Source organism: Salmo salar, chromosome ssa09 (assembly GCF_905237065.1).
Source record: "Salmo salar chromosome ssa09, Ssal_v3.1, whole genome shotgun sequence".
In the NCBI taxonomy this organism is placed as follows: domain Eukaryota; kingdom Metazoa; phylum Chordata; class Actinopteri; order Salmoniformes; family Salmonidae; genus Salmo; species Salmo salar.
The window spans coordinates 105,798,580-105,816,096 of record NC_059450.1 but is presented as its reverse complement, the minus strand read 5'-3'; the positions used below and the strand labels follow the sequence as shown (position 1 = coordinate 105,816,096).

At 40.9% G+C, this 17,517-nt stretch overlaps 2 protein-coding genes across 13 annotated transcripts in view; both read right to left on the bottom strand.

Annotated features, from left to right (window-relative positions):
- Positions 1-884: 884 nt before the first annotated feature.
- On the bottom strand, positions 885-8,661 carry LOC106612369 (NEDD4-binding protein 2-like 2). Its single transcript, XM_045686991.1, has 3 exons — positions 5,790-8,661; positions 5,594-5,670; positions 885-1,098 (listed from the first exon to the last, which is right to left on the bottom strand). The coding sequence occupies exons 1-3, from the start codon at positions 5,892-5,894 to the stop codon at positions 885-887; spliced, it is 396 nt and encodes a 131-aa protein (XP_045542947.1). The 5' UTR covers positions 5,895-8,661.
- A 2,021-nt stretch (positions 8,662-10,682) lies between these two features.
- Positions 10,683-17,517, bottom strand: part of brca2 (BRCA2 DNA repair associated) — a 42,840-nt gene continuing 36,005 nt past the window's right edge. For all 12 annotated transcript variants that reach the window (XM_014213427.2, XM_014213422.2, XM_014213423.2 and 9 more), the window contains 2 exons: positions 17,292-17,423; positions 10,683-11,578 (listed from right to left, as the gene is read on the bottom strand). In XM_014213427.2, coding sequence (XP_014068902.2) covers positions 11,198-11,578; positions 17,292-17,423 — 513 coding nt within the window. In that variant the 3' untranslated portion in view covers positions 10,683-11,197. The remainder of the gene's footprint in view (positions 11,579-17,291; positions 17,424-17,517) is intronic.

Sequence of the window (17,517 nt, the reverse complement as noted above, 5' to 3'; positions counted from 1 at the left end):
TGCCAGGACAACAACCTCTCCCTCAACGTGATCAAGACAGAGATGATTGTGGACTACAGGAAAAGATGGACCGAGCACGCCCCCATTCTCATCGACGGGGCTGTAGTGGAGCAGGTTGGGAGCATCAAGTTCCTTGGTGTCCACATCAACAACAAACTATCATGGTCCAAACACACCAAGACAGTCGTGAAGAGGGCACAACAAAACCTATTCCCCCTCAGGAGACTGAAAAGATTTGGCATGGGTCCTCAGATCCTCAAAGTTCTACAGCTGCACCATTGAGAACATCCTGACTGGTTGAATCACTGCCTAGTATGGCAACTACAGAGGGTAGTGCGTACGGCCCAGTACATCACTGGGGCCAAGCTTCCTGCTATCCAGGACCTCTATACCAGGCGGTGTCAGAGGAAGGACCTTAAAAAAATAAAAAATAAAAGACTCCAGCCACCCTAGTAATAGTCTCTCTGCTACCACACGGCAAGCGGTACCGGAGCGCCAAGTCTAGGTCCAAGAGGCTTCTAAACAGCTTCTACCTACAAGCCATAAGACTCCTGAACATCTAATCAAATGGCTACCCAGACTATTTGCACTGCCTACATATTACCTCAATTACCTCAACTAACCGGTGCCCCCGCACATTGACTCTGTACCGGTATCCCCTGTATATAGCCTCGCTATTTTTATTTTACTGCTGCTATTTAATTATTTGTTAATTTTATTTCTTTTTTTTGGGGGGGGGGGGGGGTATTTTTCTTAAAACTGCATTGTTGGTTAAGGGCTTGTAAGTAAGCATTTCACTGTAAAGGTCTACACCTGTTGTATTTGGCGCCTGCGACAAATAACATTTGAACACTTGTTTTCATTAGCCTTTGCAAAGCATTTTGCTACAGTGCAGAACGTTTTGCTACGGTGTGCACTAATGAATACACCCCCAGGACATAAGGACTAGTTGTTCTCTTGTGTCTCTGCTGCTGTGAGGGATGTCTTGTGGGTGTAAACGGCTCCTGGGAGTTCATCACAATGTCCAGGGACATGGGCATCTCAAACCGCTCCAGCATCTGCCCAATCTTCTTCCTTGACACACTGTGCTTGTTTCTCCTGGACGGGAGAAATGATGGGTGTATTGGAAGGTTTCTTCTGCTCTACATAGTATTTGTTGTTCTATAAATATGCTACAAAGTATGTCTTCATGCAAAAAATATCAAATACAGGCAATGTATTATAGGGTTGTCATGTCTTTGGCTATGCTGGATTAAGTGATATGACATGCTAACTTATAAAATCCTTTCTCTGTAATTAATATTACCTGATTAAGCTAATCATGTAAATGTAATTAACTAGAAAGTCGGGGCACCACGGAAGAACGTTTATAGAGCTGTTATCTTCCGAATAAACTCTTAAAATACTTAGTCATATTTTACATCGATAGCAGTCAATATTAACCCTTATCTTATTTTCAGTCTCATAATGAAAGTTGTAAATTCTTGGCCATCTTCACGAACCCTGGCTAACAAGTTGAATTAGCAATACAAAATTGGGTTTAATTATTTATTTACTAAATACCTAAACTAATCACACAGAATTACAAATACACCGAATACAAATGATGTCATACATGATGGCTGGTTACACAAAGGAAAGGGGGTTGGGCTTGAATGAAAGAGCGGGAAGACTTAGGAACAAAGAAACAGCAGCTATGCTATCGTAAATACATTATCTTATGCATTCTAAATTACCGCCCATTTGGAAAAGGAAAATGCAATAAATATTTACTCTGAGCTGCGCTTCGGTAGATTGGTCGTAGATGCTGGCCGGGTTGGCCAACAGATCTTCCTGTCCTCGGAAGAATGTCTTTGGTGGTAAATTGGATACGTGGTGGTATCTTTGTCTGTCTGTTAGACTGGATCAGTCGTCCGTCCTTTCCTAGCCCCCGTCTACAGCGGCCGCTGCTAACTCAACGGCTAGGAAGTGTCATTTCTGTAGTGAATAAGATCAAAGTTCATACCATTCGCCACCAAAGCTCACGCCGAGGTTGGCTTAGTTCTGTACTTGACGTGTGTCCTTCTAACGTAGAGGCTGCAGACCTCACGTACTGGAACATGTGTTTATCTTTTCGTCAAAGGCTTATATAGTGGAGAGGGGGAAGGATGTGTTTCATCATTTATAACCCCTGTCTCTTCACAGGGGTGGGCCACTGATCAAGCAGGGCACTTTCCTTATGAAAACCCAATTCTCTCATTTGGAAGCTAAAATTACATTTAATCTCCTAACAAACAATTTCAATATCAAACATTTAAATTGCATAACAATTCCATGTGACTCTGATAACTAGAGGGTGTATACTTTCCCAAGGTACAGTTTATGTCGTCCTGTCATCAGTCATAATGTCTCAGATGACAACCGAACTGACATCCATACTCATTACGTTCCAAAGCATATTTCCAACTGGTTTTATTACCAAAATATGGTTCCTTTCCCCATTTGTTTGATGTTCCCAGACTCTCTATATTTAACAGGACAGCAGTCCTTCAGTAGGGTCAGAAAGAGAGGGGAAGGGAGAAAGGTATTTATGGGGGGGGGTCATAAACCTTACCCACAGGCCAACGTCATGACAGTGTGTTCACCTATAAAATGAGTATTTCATCCAAGGTTTATAAAAACAATACACTACATGACCAAAAGTATGTCGACACCGTTAAGATGTCCCTTCACTGGAACTAAGGGGCCTAGCCGGAAACCATAAAAAACTGCCCCAGACCATTATTCCTCCTCCACCCCACTTTACAGTTGACATTATGCATTCGGGCAGGTTGCGTTCTCCTGGCATCCATCAATCCCAGATTTTTCTGTTGGACTGCCAGATGGTTAAGCGGCTGCTTGGCTTTGGAAACCTATTTCATGAAGCTCCTGACAAACACTTACTGTGCTGATGTTGCTACCTGCCCGATTAATGCTACAGAATACAATGACATTCTAGACAATTCTGTGCTTCCAACTTTGTGGCAACAGCTTGGGGAAGGCCCTTTCCTGTTTCAGCATGACAATGCCCCTGTGCACAAAGCGAGGTCCAAACAGAAATGGCTTGCTGAGATCGGTGTGGAAGAACTTGACTGGCCTGTGAAAGGGGTTCACCTAGGGGTTATGATAGGGGCTGTACCAAATGTTTGATGTATTATAATAATTGATTATGCTTATGTTGTATTAATAGAAGGGGAGGGGTTATAAGACCCCTCCTTACATTTATACGGTTCTAGACTACAGATTAACAATTTATATACACATTAAGAGGCTTAATATTGTTCCACAGCACTTTTCTAGTCCCTCTGCCTCTTATGAAGAAACTGTCTGAGAAGTGTGACTGTGAAGACAGAACTCTGCAGGGGAGTGTAAGAGATAAGTCAGACATTCCACTATAAATCAACTTGGACATTTACTGCTAAGCTTTTAGATAGCTATATAAACAAGAGTTTTAGTGTTGAGTAGGCATGGTTTTGGTCTCATGAGTAGAAGATAATGATGGCAGTGACATCACTAGGGCTGGACTTCGGGTTTAATAAAATAACTTGGGACCTTTTCTTTTATGCAGAACTTACTCGGAAACATGCGTTATGTTCCTGTTGTCAACTTCTGTCTGCAATTGCGTTAAAGGTTTTGGAATGATTTAATTAAAGATATTGTCATAATGCTAATTTCACCAATGACTCAATGATTGACAAGGAAGAAGGAAATGAACCCCAACACCTGCACAGAGCCCCCAACTCAACCCAATCGAACACCTTTGGGATGAATTGGAACTCTGACTGTGAGCCAGGCCTAAACGCCCACCATCAGTGCCTGACCTCACCAATGCTCGTGGCTGAATGGAAGCAAGTCTCCGCAGCAATGTTCCAACATCTAGTGGAAAGTCTTCCCAGAAGAGTGGAGGCCGTTATAGCAGCAAAAAGGGGGACCAACTCCATATTAATGGCCATGATTTTAGAATGAGAGGTTAGACAAGAAGGTGTCCACATAGATAAACAAGTTCCTTGAATTTTCTTTAGTGGGTGCCTTTTCATTATAGGATAGACACAATCAAAGCAGTGGACCTGAGCATGTAGTAAAGTAAAACTTTAGTCATCAAAAACATTGATCTTGGGGCGACGGGGGGAGAGGGGATACAAAACGCAATCATATAACGCATTTACACCATTTATAAAATGGTTAGATATATATAATTAATACAGACGAGCTAGAAAATAAGTGAAAATTGACAAATTATCCAATGGATTAGAATAATTCTGGTTAAAAAAAAAGTGTAGGTGCAAAAACATAAGTTTGCAACCACTATTTTAATTTGTACAATGGGCTCAGGCAGCTAAGTGGTTGCAAGGCTGTTTAGCTCCACTCAGTTGTAAAGAGGAATAACTTTGCAGGTATTTCTGATAAATAACCAATGCCGTGCTGCGAACATTCAAATAAAACCCAGCCATGAAGTATAACAGGCTAAAAAGAAATTGCACGTATTGGAAATTTTCTAGTACATATGTGACATCTTAGAGTAAACTAAGTGCACTCTGTGTGTCTAGGTCATTAGACGCCATTAGACATGCACCTGTCTTGGGAGTGGGCATGTCTGTTTATTTTTGTACCATTGCTATGACTCTAATGTTTCTATGCCCTAATATGAAACCAAACAAAAATTTGTGCAAGGCAAAAAGATAATGGTGGTTAAATGCCAGAGGGGATGAAACATTAACATAAAGAGGAGTTGTGTGTGACGCAAGGATGAAACCTGTATAAAAAGTGTGTGCCAAGGCTGGAAAGGGAGTTACTTCATGAACCAGCTCGGCTTATATTACTTTGTAATCAAGTCTAAGTGAACTCACAGGCTCCGGTATTTGAGAAATATTATTGACTGAATATTTCCACGACACACGTCATCTCATAAGAAAAGACAGCGCATTGACACAGATTTACACAAATGTCCCAGTTCAGATTTCCCACTTTAAGGCCAAATATCATACTTTGGCTAAAATGACAACCTTTTGAAATAAATCGATGTACTACAACATGGGCCATTGTCTTTCAGATCGAAAAAGTGTATTTCTGCTGGTGTGGGCATTAAATAGCCATATAAACAGCCTCTCAACATAGATTGATCGTGGTTATAGCCAATGATCTGGAGATGAAACTGACGAGGGTATCAAGTTAATTTTGATTGGTCCACAGTGTGGAAACGCCTCCAAATGTTACCACGTTCAAACGCCGAAAATGATAGCGACAGTCAGTCTAAACTTGCAATGGTCACAAAAAAACAAACGTTCTTATTTCATCATCACTGCTAAGTAAGGTTATAATATTGTAGAGAATAATGTAATGAATAATTGTATGTGATTCATGATGACATGGGGCAAAGAAAACTAGGTTGATATTAATTTAGTAGCACCCTCTTAAATTGACCAGTTTTCCTCTGCATTCTAGAGCAGCGAGTGAATGCCCTTTGATGTACCATATATCATTTGTACAATGCATATTCTCTAAATACATGGGCATGGCATCTTACATGACGTTAGTACAGGTATCTTTTAATGCAGACAATCATGGACAGAATTACTTCTCTAACTCTATGGGATCAAATTTACAACTGGTGTGAGGCTCATTGAAGGTGATACTGTATCCTCTCGCCAAGGCCTGCATTGTGAAAAATGAGTATTCATCATATTCATACAAATGTACATAAAATGGGTAGATTTTTGATAACTGAACAATGCAGTCTGCAACACAGACAATATAACAGGATAAAAACTTACCAGTTTAACGTATGGCTTCATTTCCCAAGCTTGCATGTTTGTGTTATCAATAATGACAGGAGAACAGCGTTTACACATGACTTTGGCTGAAAGAATACAAAGCATTGATGTAAAATGATTAATCTATACACCTTTTTTACATGTTTACAAAACAAACATAACACTATATCCAATTAAACAATACAAAATATTAATAGCAATGATGGTGGCCTGGCTGGTCTAACATGAATGCCTCAGCTTCCAACATGCATCTTCAGTATCGGCATAGGTTTGAATCAGGCCTACTACCCTTTGACACAATTTCTATCTTTCCCACTGTCATTCTCTCTTTCTGGGTTTTCAATAAAATCAGAATATAGCTTAAAAACATTTTTAAACTATAACAACGATGGACTTTTGTAAAGACACTGCTATGAGCCAATCTCTGTTCTGGTTCCAATAGTGTGCGGCCCCAAGCAGGCTGGGGTCGTAGGGGTAGCCTTCCTCCAGGAAAAAGTAGACATCTGTACTCAGCCCACTGGAGCCTGTCGACAGCAGTTCCCTAGAGTAACACACATGCAATGGCTCAAAACAAATGCTTAAAAAAAAAGAGATTCAAACATGAGTAGAGTCGTGTCTCTATGATTAAATTATATGACATGCTATTTTATCAAATCGATAACCTAATGTTTAATTGATTACGTGATTGAATTAAACCATGTAACAATTAAACCATTAATAACCTGGGGCACCACGGAAGCATTCATTTATATAGAGCGGTTATCTCGTCAATCTACTCTTAAAGATCTGAAGATCTTTTATATCAATAGGAGTCAATTATTAATCGTCACCTCGATCGGTCTCATTCTGATTGTCCTAAGTACTTGGTTATCTGCACGAACCCTAGCTAACAAGTTGAATCAGCAATACACAAATTGGCTTAATTATTTATTTACTAAATAAAAATCACACGATATATCATACATCGATTACTAATCATGTAATGAAAAGCCCCTAGTGGGCTAACCCGATATGACGGCTGGTTACACAAAGGAAGGGGTTGGGTTTGAATGAAAGAGCGGGAAGACTGAAGGACAAAGGGATTGGGTCTATCGGACCTTGAGAAGCTATGCTACCGTAAATACAGAATCTTATGCATTCTAATTGCCGCCCATTCGGAAAAGTAAAATGCAAGATATATATTTACACTGAGCTGTGCTTCGATAGTTGGAAGACTGGTTTACCCAGCAGAGATCGCAGTTGTCCTTTGAAGAATCTTTGTGGTCGTAGTGTTGTAGAGCGGATACGTTGAAGTACCCTGTCGTTCTCAGTAGATGGTTTGTCCTTTCCTAGGCCACGTACGTTTACAGCTGCAGCTGATAACTCGACGTCTTGGACGTATCGCTTCTTTAGTGAATAATTGTTCAAAGTTCATACCAAGTTGCCATAATCAGCTTGTGCTGAATTCTGGCTGGTCTAGTCAAAATTCACCATTCCAGCGTGGTGATCGTCACCTCCACATTGAAATTAGCCCTTTTAAAACATACGGACACCAGTCCTCACGTCATCGTGAACTAAGTTTGACTTCCGTCAATGGCCTTTTGTACTGGGGGAGAGAAGGGCGTGTTTCATAGTTCTCAAGCAATGTTCACTTGGGCTTGGCCACTGAGTGGACCTACGTTTTACTTACAATTCTCTTATTTAGGCAGCTAAAATTACATTTCATCTTTTCAAAAATAGTCTCATATTTAAACATTGAAATTGCACAACAAATCCATGTGAATCTGACTTTCCAAGATACAATTTATGTCGTCCTATCATCAGATATAATGTCCCAGACACCAACTGATCTGATATCATATTCTTTTTGTAGCAACGGACACTTTCAACTGGTTGAGAAAGGGAAATATTGTTCCATTCCCCCCCAACCTTTTGATGGTACCATACTTTCTCTGTGGTAACACAAGGCTTTCCAAGAGTCCATTCTGTAGAGTGGAGAAAAAAGTGGGAAAGGTATTTGGGGGGGGGTCATAAACCTCGCCCAAAAGGGCAACGTCATGACAGTAGTAAATAGTTAACATTTTGGTTGAAATTGTGCGATTGTCATTTTGATGCTTGACAAATAGAGAATCACATAATTTCAACCAATTACAACCATTTTATTACTGATTATTAAACTGTCTATATACTTTTTCTAAAACCTTTGTAGTATGTTACCCAACAATGTTTCCCTGATAAACACACACCTGGACAGTGTTGATTTCCCAGACCCGGGGCTCCCCTCATCAGAATGAGAACCAGAGAAGGATCAGTCGTATGTTGTATCTTCTGGTGGTTGGTGCGGATCCTCTGTCAAACCTCTGCCGCCATTCAGAAGAACCTTGCTGGTCATTACCCTGCTGTTCATACTCATCATCACTCCAACCATAGCCCCCTCTGTCTCTTTTAGAGTGCTGTGGGGGAAAGCCATGGTCATCCAAGTCTGGAGAGTTCCTGTACCCATCAGGGACAGGGAACTTGTGCAAACGTAGGACCTGCTGGGAGCCCTCTCTTTGGGGGTGATACTGGTGGTCAGTGGGAGGCGGTGGCGGAAGGCAGGGGTTTGGAGGTGGTGGCGGGAGGTGGTGTGGAGGTCTGTGGAACCTGGGGTATGGTGGTGTGGCATGATGGGGGAGGTTGCCAGTGATTGTGATCTGAGTTGGGACCATAGCTGGGCCCCCAAGGCATCGGTTTCCTGTGCTGGTATGGCTCGTTGTCATACCAGTGTGGGCAAGGCGCGTTATTACAGTAGGTCAGTTATGGTAAAAAAAATTGTAAACCTCCACAAGTCTGGTTCATCCTTGGGAGAAATTTCCAAAAGCCTGAAGGTAGCACGTTCATCTGTACAAACAATAGTACGCTATTAAACACCATGGGACCACGCAGCCATTATACTGCTCAGGAAGGAGACGCGTTCTGTTTCCTAAAGATGAACGTACTTTGTTGCGAAAAGTGCAAATCAATCCCAGAACAGCAAAAGACCTTATGAAGATGCTGGAGGAAACAGGTACAAAAGTATCTATAACCACAGTAAAACGAGTCCTATATCGACATAACCTGAAAGGCCACTCGGCAAGGCAGAAGACACTACTTCAAAACCGCCATAAAAAAAGCCAGACTACGGTTTGAAACTGCACATGGGGAGAAAGATCGTACTTTTTGGAGAAATGTCCTCTGGTCTGATGAAACAAAAATAGATCTGATTGGTCATAATGACCATCGTTATGTTTGGAGGAAAAAGGGGGAGGCTAGCAAGCCGAAGAACACCATTCCAACCGTGAAGCACGGGGGTGGCATCATCATGTTGTGGGGTTGCTTTGCTGCAGGAGGGACTGATGCACTTCACAAAATAGATCATGAGGGAGGAAAATTATGTGGAATGGAAAATTATGTTGAAGCAACATCAGTCAGGAAATTAAAGCTTGGTCGCAAATGGGTCTTTCAAATGAACAATACTCAAGCATACTTCCAAAGTTGTGGCTTAAAGACAACATAGTCAAGGTATTGGAGTGGTCATCACAAAGCCCTGACCTCAATCCCATAAGAAATTGTGTGGGTAGAACTGAAAAAGCGTGTGCGAGCAAGGAGGCCTACAAACCTGACTGTTACACCAGCTCTGTCAGGAGGAATGGGCCAAAATTAACCCAACATATTGTGGGAAGCTTGTGGAAGGCTACCTGAAATGTTTGACCCAAGTTAAACAATTTAAAGGCAATGCTACCAAATACTAATTGAGTGTATGTAAACTTCTGACCCACTGGGAATGTGATGGAAGAAATTAAAGCTGAAATAAAAATCACTCTACACCATTATTTCAGTCTTAAAATAAAAGTGGTGATCCTAACCGACCTAAGACAGGGAATTTTTACGAGGATTAAATGTCAGGAATTGTGAAAACTGAGTTTAAATGTATTTGGCTAAGGTGTATGTAAACTTCCGACTTCAACTGTACAGGTCCAATGAAGGCAGCGCTGCTGGTACACAGCTTTTTGATAACTGGCTCTGCCCTTTATGCCGGGACCTCAATCAATTCTCACTGGCAGCACTCTGTCTGTTACAGAGGCTCCATTTGTCTCCACTTTTGAACACTTCAGCCGTTCTCTATTTCTTCCAGTGAGAGAAGTTTCAGACTTGTCTCACGGAAATGCCATCGAGAAGTTGGGGTAAATCCTTTGAATCAACATGCTACGAAGGAAACAAGACCTCAATGACAAATCCAAAATCCCTCTACTGCACATAGTAGTTCATGGGTTTGATTAGCAACACTTAGCAAATACTTGGCAGTAAAGCTGAAATCAGTGCCAGAAAGTTAAGATACTTTGTAAAGAAACATTTCTGCCCTTCATTGACAAGCATCAAGCTTTAACTATAGCTAGTTTCAAAGAATGGCTGAGGTAAGTTAACTAGACAAAACAACGCTAAATAGATGGCTAGCAAGCCAACATGAGAAAAAGTATTTTAAATTATTTAAAGCAATTCAAAATATACAATCTAGATGAAACTAAGAGTATCCCGCTACAACGGAGTATAGCTACAAACATTAGCAAGCTAGCCAATGTTAAAGCAAGTTTTGCAAAGTTACTGCTTGGCAAGATTTTGATAACTGATAAAATAGCCATAGGCAGCCACCAGAATTGTGCTAATGAATTAGCTACTTACCATAAAGTGATGAAGTTGAAGTATTACATGTTATGATACATTTTCATGATTTTAAATTCGCTAGGTAAAATTTTGTTTATGGAAATTAACAGGAAGACCGACTGTTTGTGAAAAAAATGGAGGAGAATTCGCAGCGACATCGCCAGCTGCTGTTGCTGTTTAAGTGTTTGACCACACCAGTAAAATCCTGTTTATAAATTACACAAAATACTCATATTACCAATACAATACAACATTTATTGTGAACATGCAGATGCGAGCGACAAAAGGTCATAAAACACAAGGACAAAAATGTTACAGTATTTTTTCATTTATATTATACAGTTCGTGTCGGTTCTTCTAATGCCATTTCACTAAACTATTTCAGGAGTTCTCCAAGACGACCCCTTTTCATTCCGATGCATTTTGTTGGGCTCCTTGTTGGCATCAATACTTTGGCCCAAAAAGGCAAGATGGACCAAATCCTAACTTGATTCAGCCTGATGTTACAAACAACTCCATATGATAATCTTCCTACATTTTGCTAGTGTTAACATTCACCTGGCACCAATCATGTCATGGTTAGCCTCTCTAAAATTCTCTCCCCCCCGTAGCTTACAAAAGGCACTACATCTTTCTAGGTGGATCCCCAACACACAAATTCAACATGTGGGCTCGGAGAAGCTGACCAGCCACCCACTGGTGCTGAGGTTTTCTGAAACCTTCAAAATAACAGTCCAATACATTCTCTGTCACGTGTCTATCCCTATGTCATCGTGTAGGGCCTGAGTGTCAATCATGACCAGCTCTTCATCCTCCACCCACTCATCCTGTAGGGGCAGGTGGACATGCTGTGGAGCGGTGGCCAGAGGTGTCTTTAGGATCCGGTGGGTCTCGGCCCTGCGAGGGGTGTTGAAGTTCTTGCTGACGCACGGCAAGGGTAAGGTCATGGTGCCCAAGGGGCAGAGTGGAGGGGGAGAGGGGATGCGACACAGGTAGTCCAGGCCCCTCTTTTTTTTCAGGCTCTTGGGGTCTTTGTTGTCCCCCCCTGAGGAGCAGGCGGGTGGAGGGTGGACGACCCTGTTCAGGGGGGTGAAGGGGCCAACGCTTCGAACTGACTGCTGGGGTGTCATCTGGAAGACAACACACACTAAAAGGTTCGTACAGAGAGTGGCAAGTCAAATTCAAGGACTTTCAAGTACTTTTTCAAGCACTAATATTTACTTTCAAGGCCCATCAATTTGTAATAGTTAGTACTATGCAATTGTTTCTAGTTGCTGCCAGATGGCAGTAGATAGAATTTTTTCCCATGAGGTTGTGGCTAACGATTCATCACTACCTTACAAGTTCTACTCAATAATACGTTGTTTCACTACATATACATGAGTGTTAAGTCAGTACTGATGATTTTGGGAGATGCCTACTGATGAACACACGGTCTTAGACACTGCATCTTAGCGCTAGAGGCGTCACTACAGACCATGGTTCGATTCCAGGTTGTATCACAACCGGCCGTGATTGGGAGTCCCATAGGGCGGCACACAATTGGCCCAGTGTCGTCCGGGTTTGGCAGTCATTGTAAAATAGAATTGGTTATTAACTGACTTGCCTAGTTAACCTGTCTGGGCCAGTGGGACGCTTGCGTCCCACCCTAATCAACAGCCAGTGGAATCGCGTCGCGCTAAATGCAAAACCTCATAAATGCTATAACTTCAATTTCTCAAACATATGACTATTTTACACCGTTTTATAGATACACCTCTCCTGAATCGAACCACGTTGTCCGATTTCAAAAAGGCTTTACAGCAAAAGCAAAACATTAGATTATGTCAGCAGAGTACCCAGCCAGAAATAATCACACAGCCATTTTCAAAGCAACTAGCATGCATCACAAATACCCAAAACACAGCTAAATGCAGCACTAACCTTTGACAACCTTCATCAGATGACACTCCTAGGACATCATGTTACACAACACATGCATTTTTTGTTCGATAAAGTTCATATTTATATATAAAAACAGCATTTTACATCGGCGCATGACGTTCAGAAAATCTTTTCCCTCAAATGCTTCCGATGAATCAGCGCTACAATTTACAAAATTACTATTAGAAAACATTGTTAAAATGTAATATTGTCATTCAAAGACTTATAGATTAACATGTCTTGAATGCCATCTCTTTGCCAGATTTAAAAATAACTTTACTGGGAAATCACACTTTGCAATAAACAACGTGGTATGCCCAGAAAAAAAATCTAGGCTATAAATGTTGGAGCCATCTTGGAACAATCAACCATCAAAAATACTATTGTAAATAATCCCTTACCTTTGATTATCTTTGTCAGAAGGCACTTCAAGGATTCCCAGGTCCATAACAAATGTAGTTTTGTTCAAAAAAGTTAATAATTTATGTCCCAATAGTGTTAGCGCGCTCCGAAGGCTAGTGAAAATGTACCGTGTGCGTCTGACTTGTCAGGAATGAGCAAAAAAAATATATTTAATTTCGTTCAAATATGTCAAACGTTGTATAACATAAATCTTTAGGGGCTTTTTCAACCAGGGCTTCAATAATATTCCATTGGGACAGTTGCATTGTCTTTCAAAACGTTTCTTAAAGGGAGAGTAGCCATGGGCGCCGACGTCACAATGGTAATGGCCCATCCCCTGTGACCAAGATAAACATCCTCTCTTTCAGTCAATTTTGATAGTAGGAGACTCAAACCACTTTGTAAAGACTGGGGACATCTAGTGGAAGCCATAGGAAGTGCTAAATGATTCACAAGGCCCTGTGTGTTTCAATGGCAAATGTTTGAAGTGATATCCACACATCAGATTTCAGTTTCCTGTCAGGATTTGTCTCAGGGTTTTGACTGCCATATGACTTCTGTTATACTCACAGACACCATTCAAACAGTTTTAGAAACTTTAGGGTGTTTTCTATCCAAATCAAACAAGTATATGCATATTCTAGTTACTGGGCAGGAGAAGTAACCAGATTAAAAAAAAAAATCGGGTACGTTTTTTTTATCCGGCCGTGCAAATACTGCCCCCTATCCCCAACAGGTTAAATAAAAAAGGTTAAATATATTTTGTTTTAAATGACCTCACAATTACAGCTTAACCTCTATGGGCTAGGCGGGACGTAATCGTCCCACCTACGTAACAGCCAGTGTAATCCAGTGGCGCGATTTTCAAATACCTTAAAAATCCTATTACTTCAATTTCTCAAACATGACTATTTTACAGCTATTTGAAGACAAGACTCTCGTTAATCTAACCACACTGTCCAATTTCAAAAAGGCTTTACAACGAAAGCAAAACATTAGATTATGTCAGCAGAGTACCCAGCCAGAAATAATCAGACACCCATTTTTCAAGCTAGCATATAATGTCACAAAAACCCAGAAGACAGCTAAATGCAGCACTAACCTTTGATGATCTTCATCAGATGACAACCCTAGGAGATTATGTTATACAATACATGCATGTTTTGTTCAATCAAGTTCATATTTATATCAAAAAACAGCTTTTTACATTAGCATGTGACGTTCAGAACTAGCATACCCCCCCGCAAACTTCCGGGGAATTTACTAACAATTTACTAAATTACTCACGATAAACGTTCACAAAAAGCATAACAATTATTTTAAGAATTATAGATACAGAACTCCTCTATGCACTCGATATGTCCGATTTTAAAATAGCTTTTTGGTGAATGCACATTTTGCAATATTCTATGTACATAGCCCAGCCATCACGGGCTAGCTATTTAGACACCCGGCAAGTTTAGCCTTCACCAAAATCAGATTTACTATAACAAAAATGTTATTACCTTTGTTGTCTTCGTCAGAATGCACTCCCAGGACTTCTACTTCAATAACAAATGTTGGTTTGGTCCCAAATAATCCATCGTTATATCCAAATAGCGGCGTTTTGTTCGTGCGTTCCAGAAACTATCCGAAATGGTAAATCAGGGTCGCGTGCATGGCGCAATTCGTGACAAAAAAATTATAAATATTCCATTACCGTACTTCGAAGCATGTCAACCGCTGTTTAAAATCAATTTTTATGCAATTTATCTCGTAAAAAAAGCGATAATATTCCGACCGGGAATCTCCTTTTCGGTAAACAGAGGAAAAAACACAAAGACGGGGGCGGCCAGTGCACGCGCCTAAGCCCACAGTCCCTTGATCGGCCACTTGAGAAAGGCGATAATGTGTTTCAGCCTGGGGCTGGAATGACGACATTCAGGTTTTTCCCGGGCTCTGAGAGCCTATTGGAGCCGTGGGAAGTGTCACGTTACCGCAGAGATCCTTTGTAATGGAATGAGATGTCAAAGAAAGACAATAAACGGTCAGACAGGCCACTTCCTGTAAAGGAATCTCTCAGGTTTTGACCTGCCATTTGAGTTCTGTTATACTCACAGACACCATTCAAACAGTTTTAGAAACTTTGGAGTGTTTTCTATCCAAAGCCAATAATTATATGCATATTCTAGTTACTGGGCAGGAGTAGTAACCAGATTAAATCGGGTACGTTTTTTATCCAGCCGTGTCAATACTGCCCCCTAGCCCTAACAGGTTAATTACTTTTTATTGGGCATTTGGGAATCTCCTACTTAATAGCTACGAAAAAGCGTCTAGCTTCCGAGTGGCAGCTTTAGTGTCGCCGGGCGGGAGGGCTGTGTGAGGAAAACGGCATGTGAACAGCCACCAGAACCCGCTTGATATATGAATGAGGCGATTGGCAAAAGGTTGTTTTAGAGAAAGTCACAATGTCTTTTTCCCCCTTCTCGTGACTCTTCAGGGCCGATTCACCCATGCACGCAAAACAAAAATATAAGACGCAACATGTAAAGTGTTGGTCCCATGTTTCATGAGCTGAAATGAAAGATCCCAGACATTTTCCATACCCATAAAAGGCAGGATTTGAATCTACCCAGCATTTTAGCTATCGATGTGACATTTGGCGGCACCTAATCAGTCAGTTCTGTACCTTCCTGGCTGAGTGGCAATGTGGGTAGAATGAGCGAGCTCGCCTGGCAACCACAGCACGAAACATGAGGAAATAATACTCTGTAGTCTGCCCGGAAATTAATTCGCAAGACCAATACATTTTTCATTTAAACATATTATTTATTGTCTGTTCTCTCATTTAAATTCAATTACTTTTCAATTACCAACTTGAGAAAATGTCTGATTTTCAAAGTATTCCATTTCAGAGTGCCAAATTTCAGTACTTTAACCTGTTGGGGCTAGGGGGCAGTATTTGCACGGACGGATAAAAAACGTACCCGATTTAATCTGGTTACTACTCCTGCCCAGAAACTAGAATATGCATATAATTAGTAGATTTGGATAGAAAACACTAAAGTTTCTAAAACTGTTTGAATGGTGTCTGAGTATAACAGAACTCATATGGCAGGCCAAAACCTGAGAAGATTCCATGCAGGAAGTGCCCTGTCTGACAATTTGTTGTCCTTCTAGGTTATCAAAAATACAGCATCTCTGATGTAACGTGACATTTTCTAAGGCTTCCATCGGCTCTCAGAAGGCACCAGAAAGTGGAATGAGAGCTCTACGGTCTCTGGGCTAAGTACAGCAGCTCTGTTTCTTACTGGCCTGCCTGGGGACAGTGACACTGGAGATACGCGTTCATGTGAATTCTCCATTTTGTTCTTTCAGTCTTTGAACGAATACAACGTCGCCCGGTTGGAATATTATCGCTATTTTCCGAGAAAAATCGCGTAAAAATGTATTTTAAAACAGCGTTTGACATGCTTCGAAGTACGGTAATGGAATATTTTAAATTTTGTTGTCACGAAATGCGCCCGCGCGTCACCCTTCGGATAGTTACCTGAACGCATGAACAAAACGGAGCCATTTCAATATAACTATGGATTATTTCGAACCAAAACAACATTTGTTGTTGAAGTAGAAGTCCTGAGAGTGCATTCTGACGAAGAACAGCAAAGGTAATCCAATTTTTGTTACAGTAAATCGGAGTTTGGTGAGGGCCAAACTTGGTGGGTGTCAAATTAGCTAGCCGTGATATCTACTCAGAATATTGCAAAATGTGCTTTCACCGAAAAGCTATTTTAAAATCTGACACCGCGATTGCATAAAGGAGTTCTGTATCTATAATTCTTAAAATAATTGTTATGTATTTTGTAAACGTTTATCGTGAGTAATTTAGTAAATTCACCGGAAGTTTGCGGTGGGTATGCTAGTTCTGAACATCACATGCTAATGTAAAAAGCTGTTTTTTTTATATAAATATGAACTTGATTGAACAAAACATGCATGTATTGTATCATCTGATGAAGATCATCAAAAGTTAGTGCTGCATTTAGCTGTGGTTTTGGTTTTTGTGACATATATGCATGCTTTGAAAATGGCTGTGTGATTATTTTTGACAGGGTACTCTCCTGATATAATCTAATGTTTTGCTTTCACTGTAAAGCCTTTTTGAAATCGGACAGTGTGGTTAGATTAACGAGAGTCTTGTCTTTAAAATGGTGTAAAATAGTCATATGTTTGAGAAATTGAAGTTATAGCATTTATGAGGTATTTGTATTTCGCGCCACATGATTCCACTGGCTGTTGACTAGGTGGGACGCAAGCGTCCCGCCTTGCCCAGGGAGGTTAAGCACCTTCGGCGAACCCTGACACACACTTTGTTCATTTAATGTACAATGTGTAGATGTGACTTGATGTGTAGTGGTGAATAACATTGATACAGACTTGTGTTGCGTACATAGGAATGTAATTTTTTTTTTTTTTAATAAACTTTCATTCCAGCTTCACCAGAATAGTTGTCTGATTGGGAAACCAACAAAAACTCACAGTAGTCCTTGCATTTGGTTTGGCATCTGCTTTCCAGCCTGGAGTCCATGGCGGCGGAGGAAGACACTGGACAGACCCCTGGACTAAGTTACATAACCTCTCCTCTGCAGTCCTGAAGAAGTGTTCCTGGCCCTGCTCAAACCACACACAACAAATGCAAATATCCTCAAATCAGTGGCAGTGAGGAAGACAAATGTTGACCTCAGAGGAATAACGTGTCCAATTT

Bases quoted from the DNA above. Each gene is read 5' to 3' on its own strand.
- LOC106612369 (XM_045686991.1), bottom strand. From the start codon at position 5,894: ATGCTTTGTATTCTTTCAGCCAAAGTCATGTGTAAACGCTGTTCTCCT. The intron at 5,671-5,789 runs GTAAGTTTTTAT...TTCACAATGCAG, and splicing joins TGAAGCCATACGTTAAACTG to GCCTTGGCGAGAGGATACAG. The intron at 1,099-5,593 runs GTAATTCTGTCC...TCTCCCGTCCAG, and splicing joins GATCCCATAGAGTTAGAGAA to GAGAAACAAGCACAGTGTGT.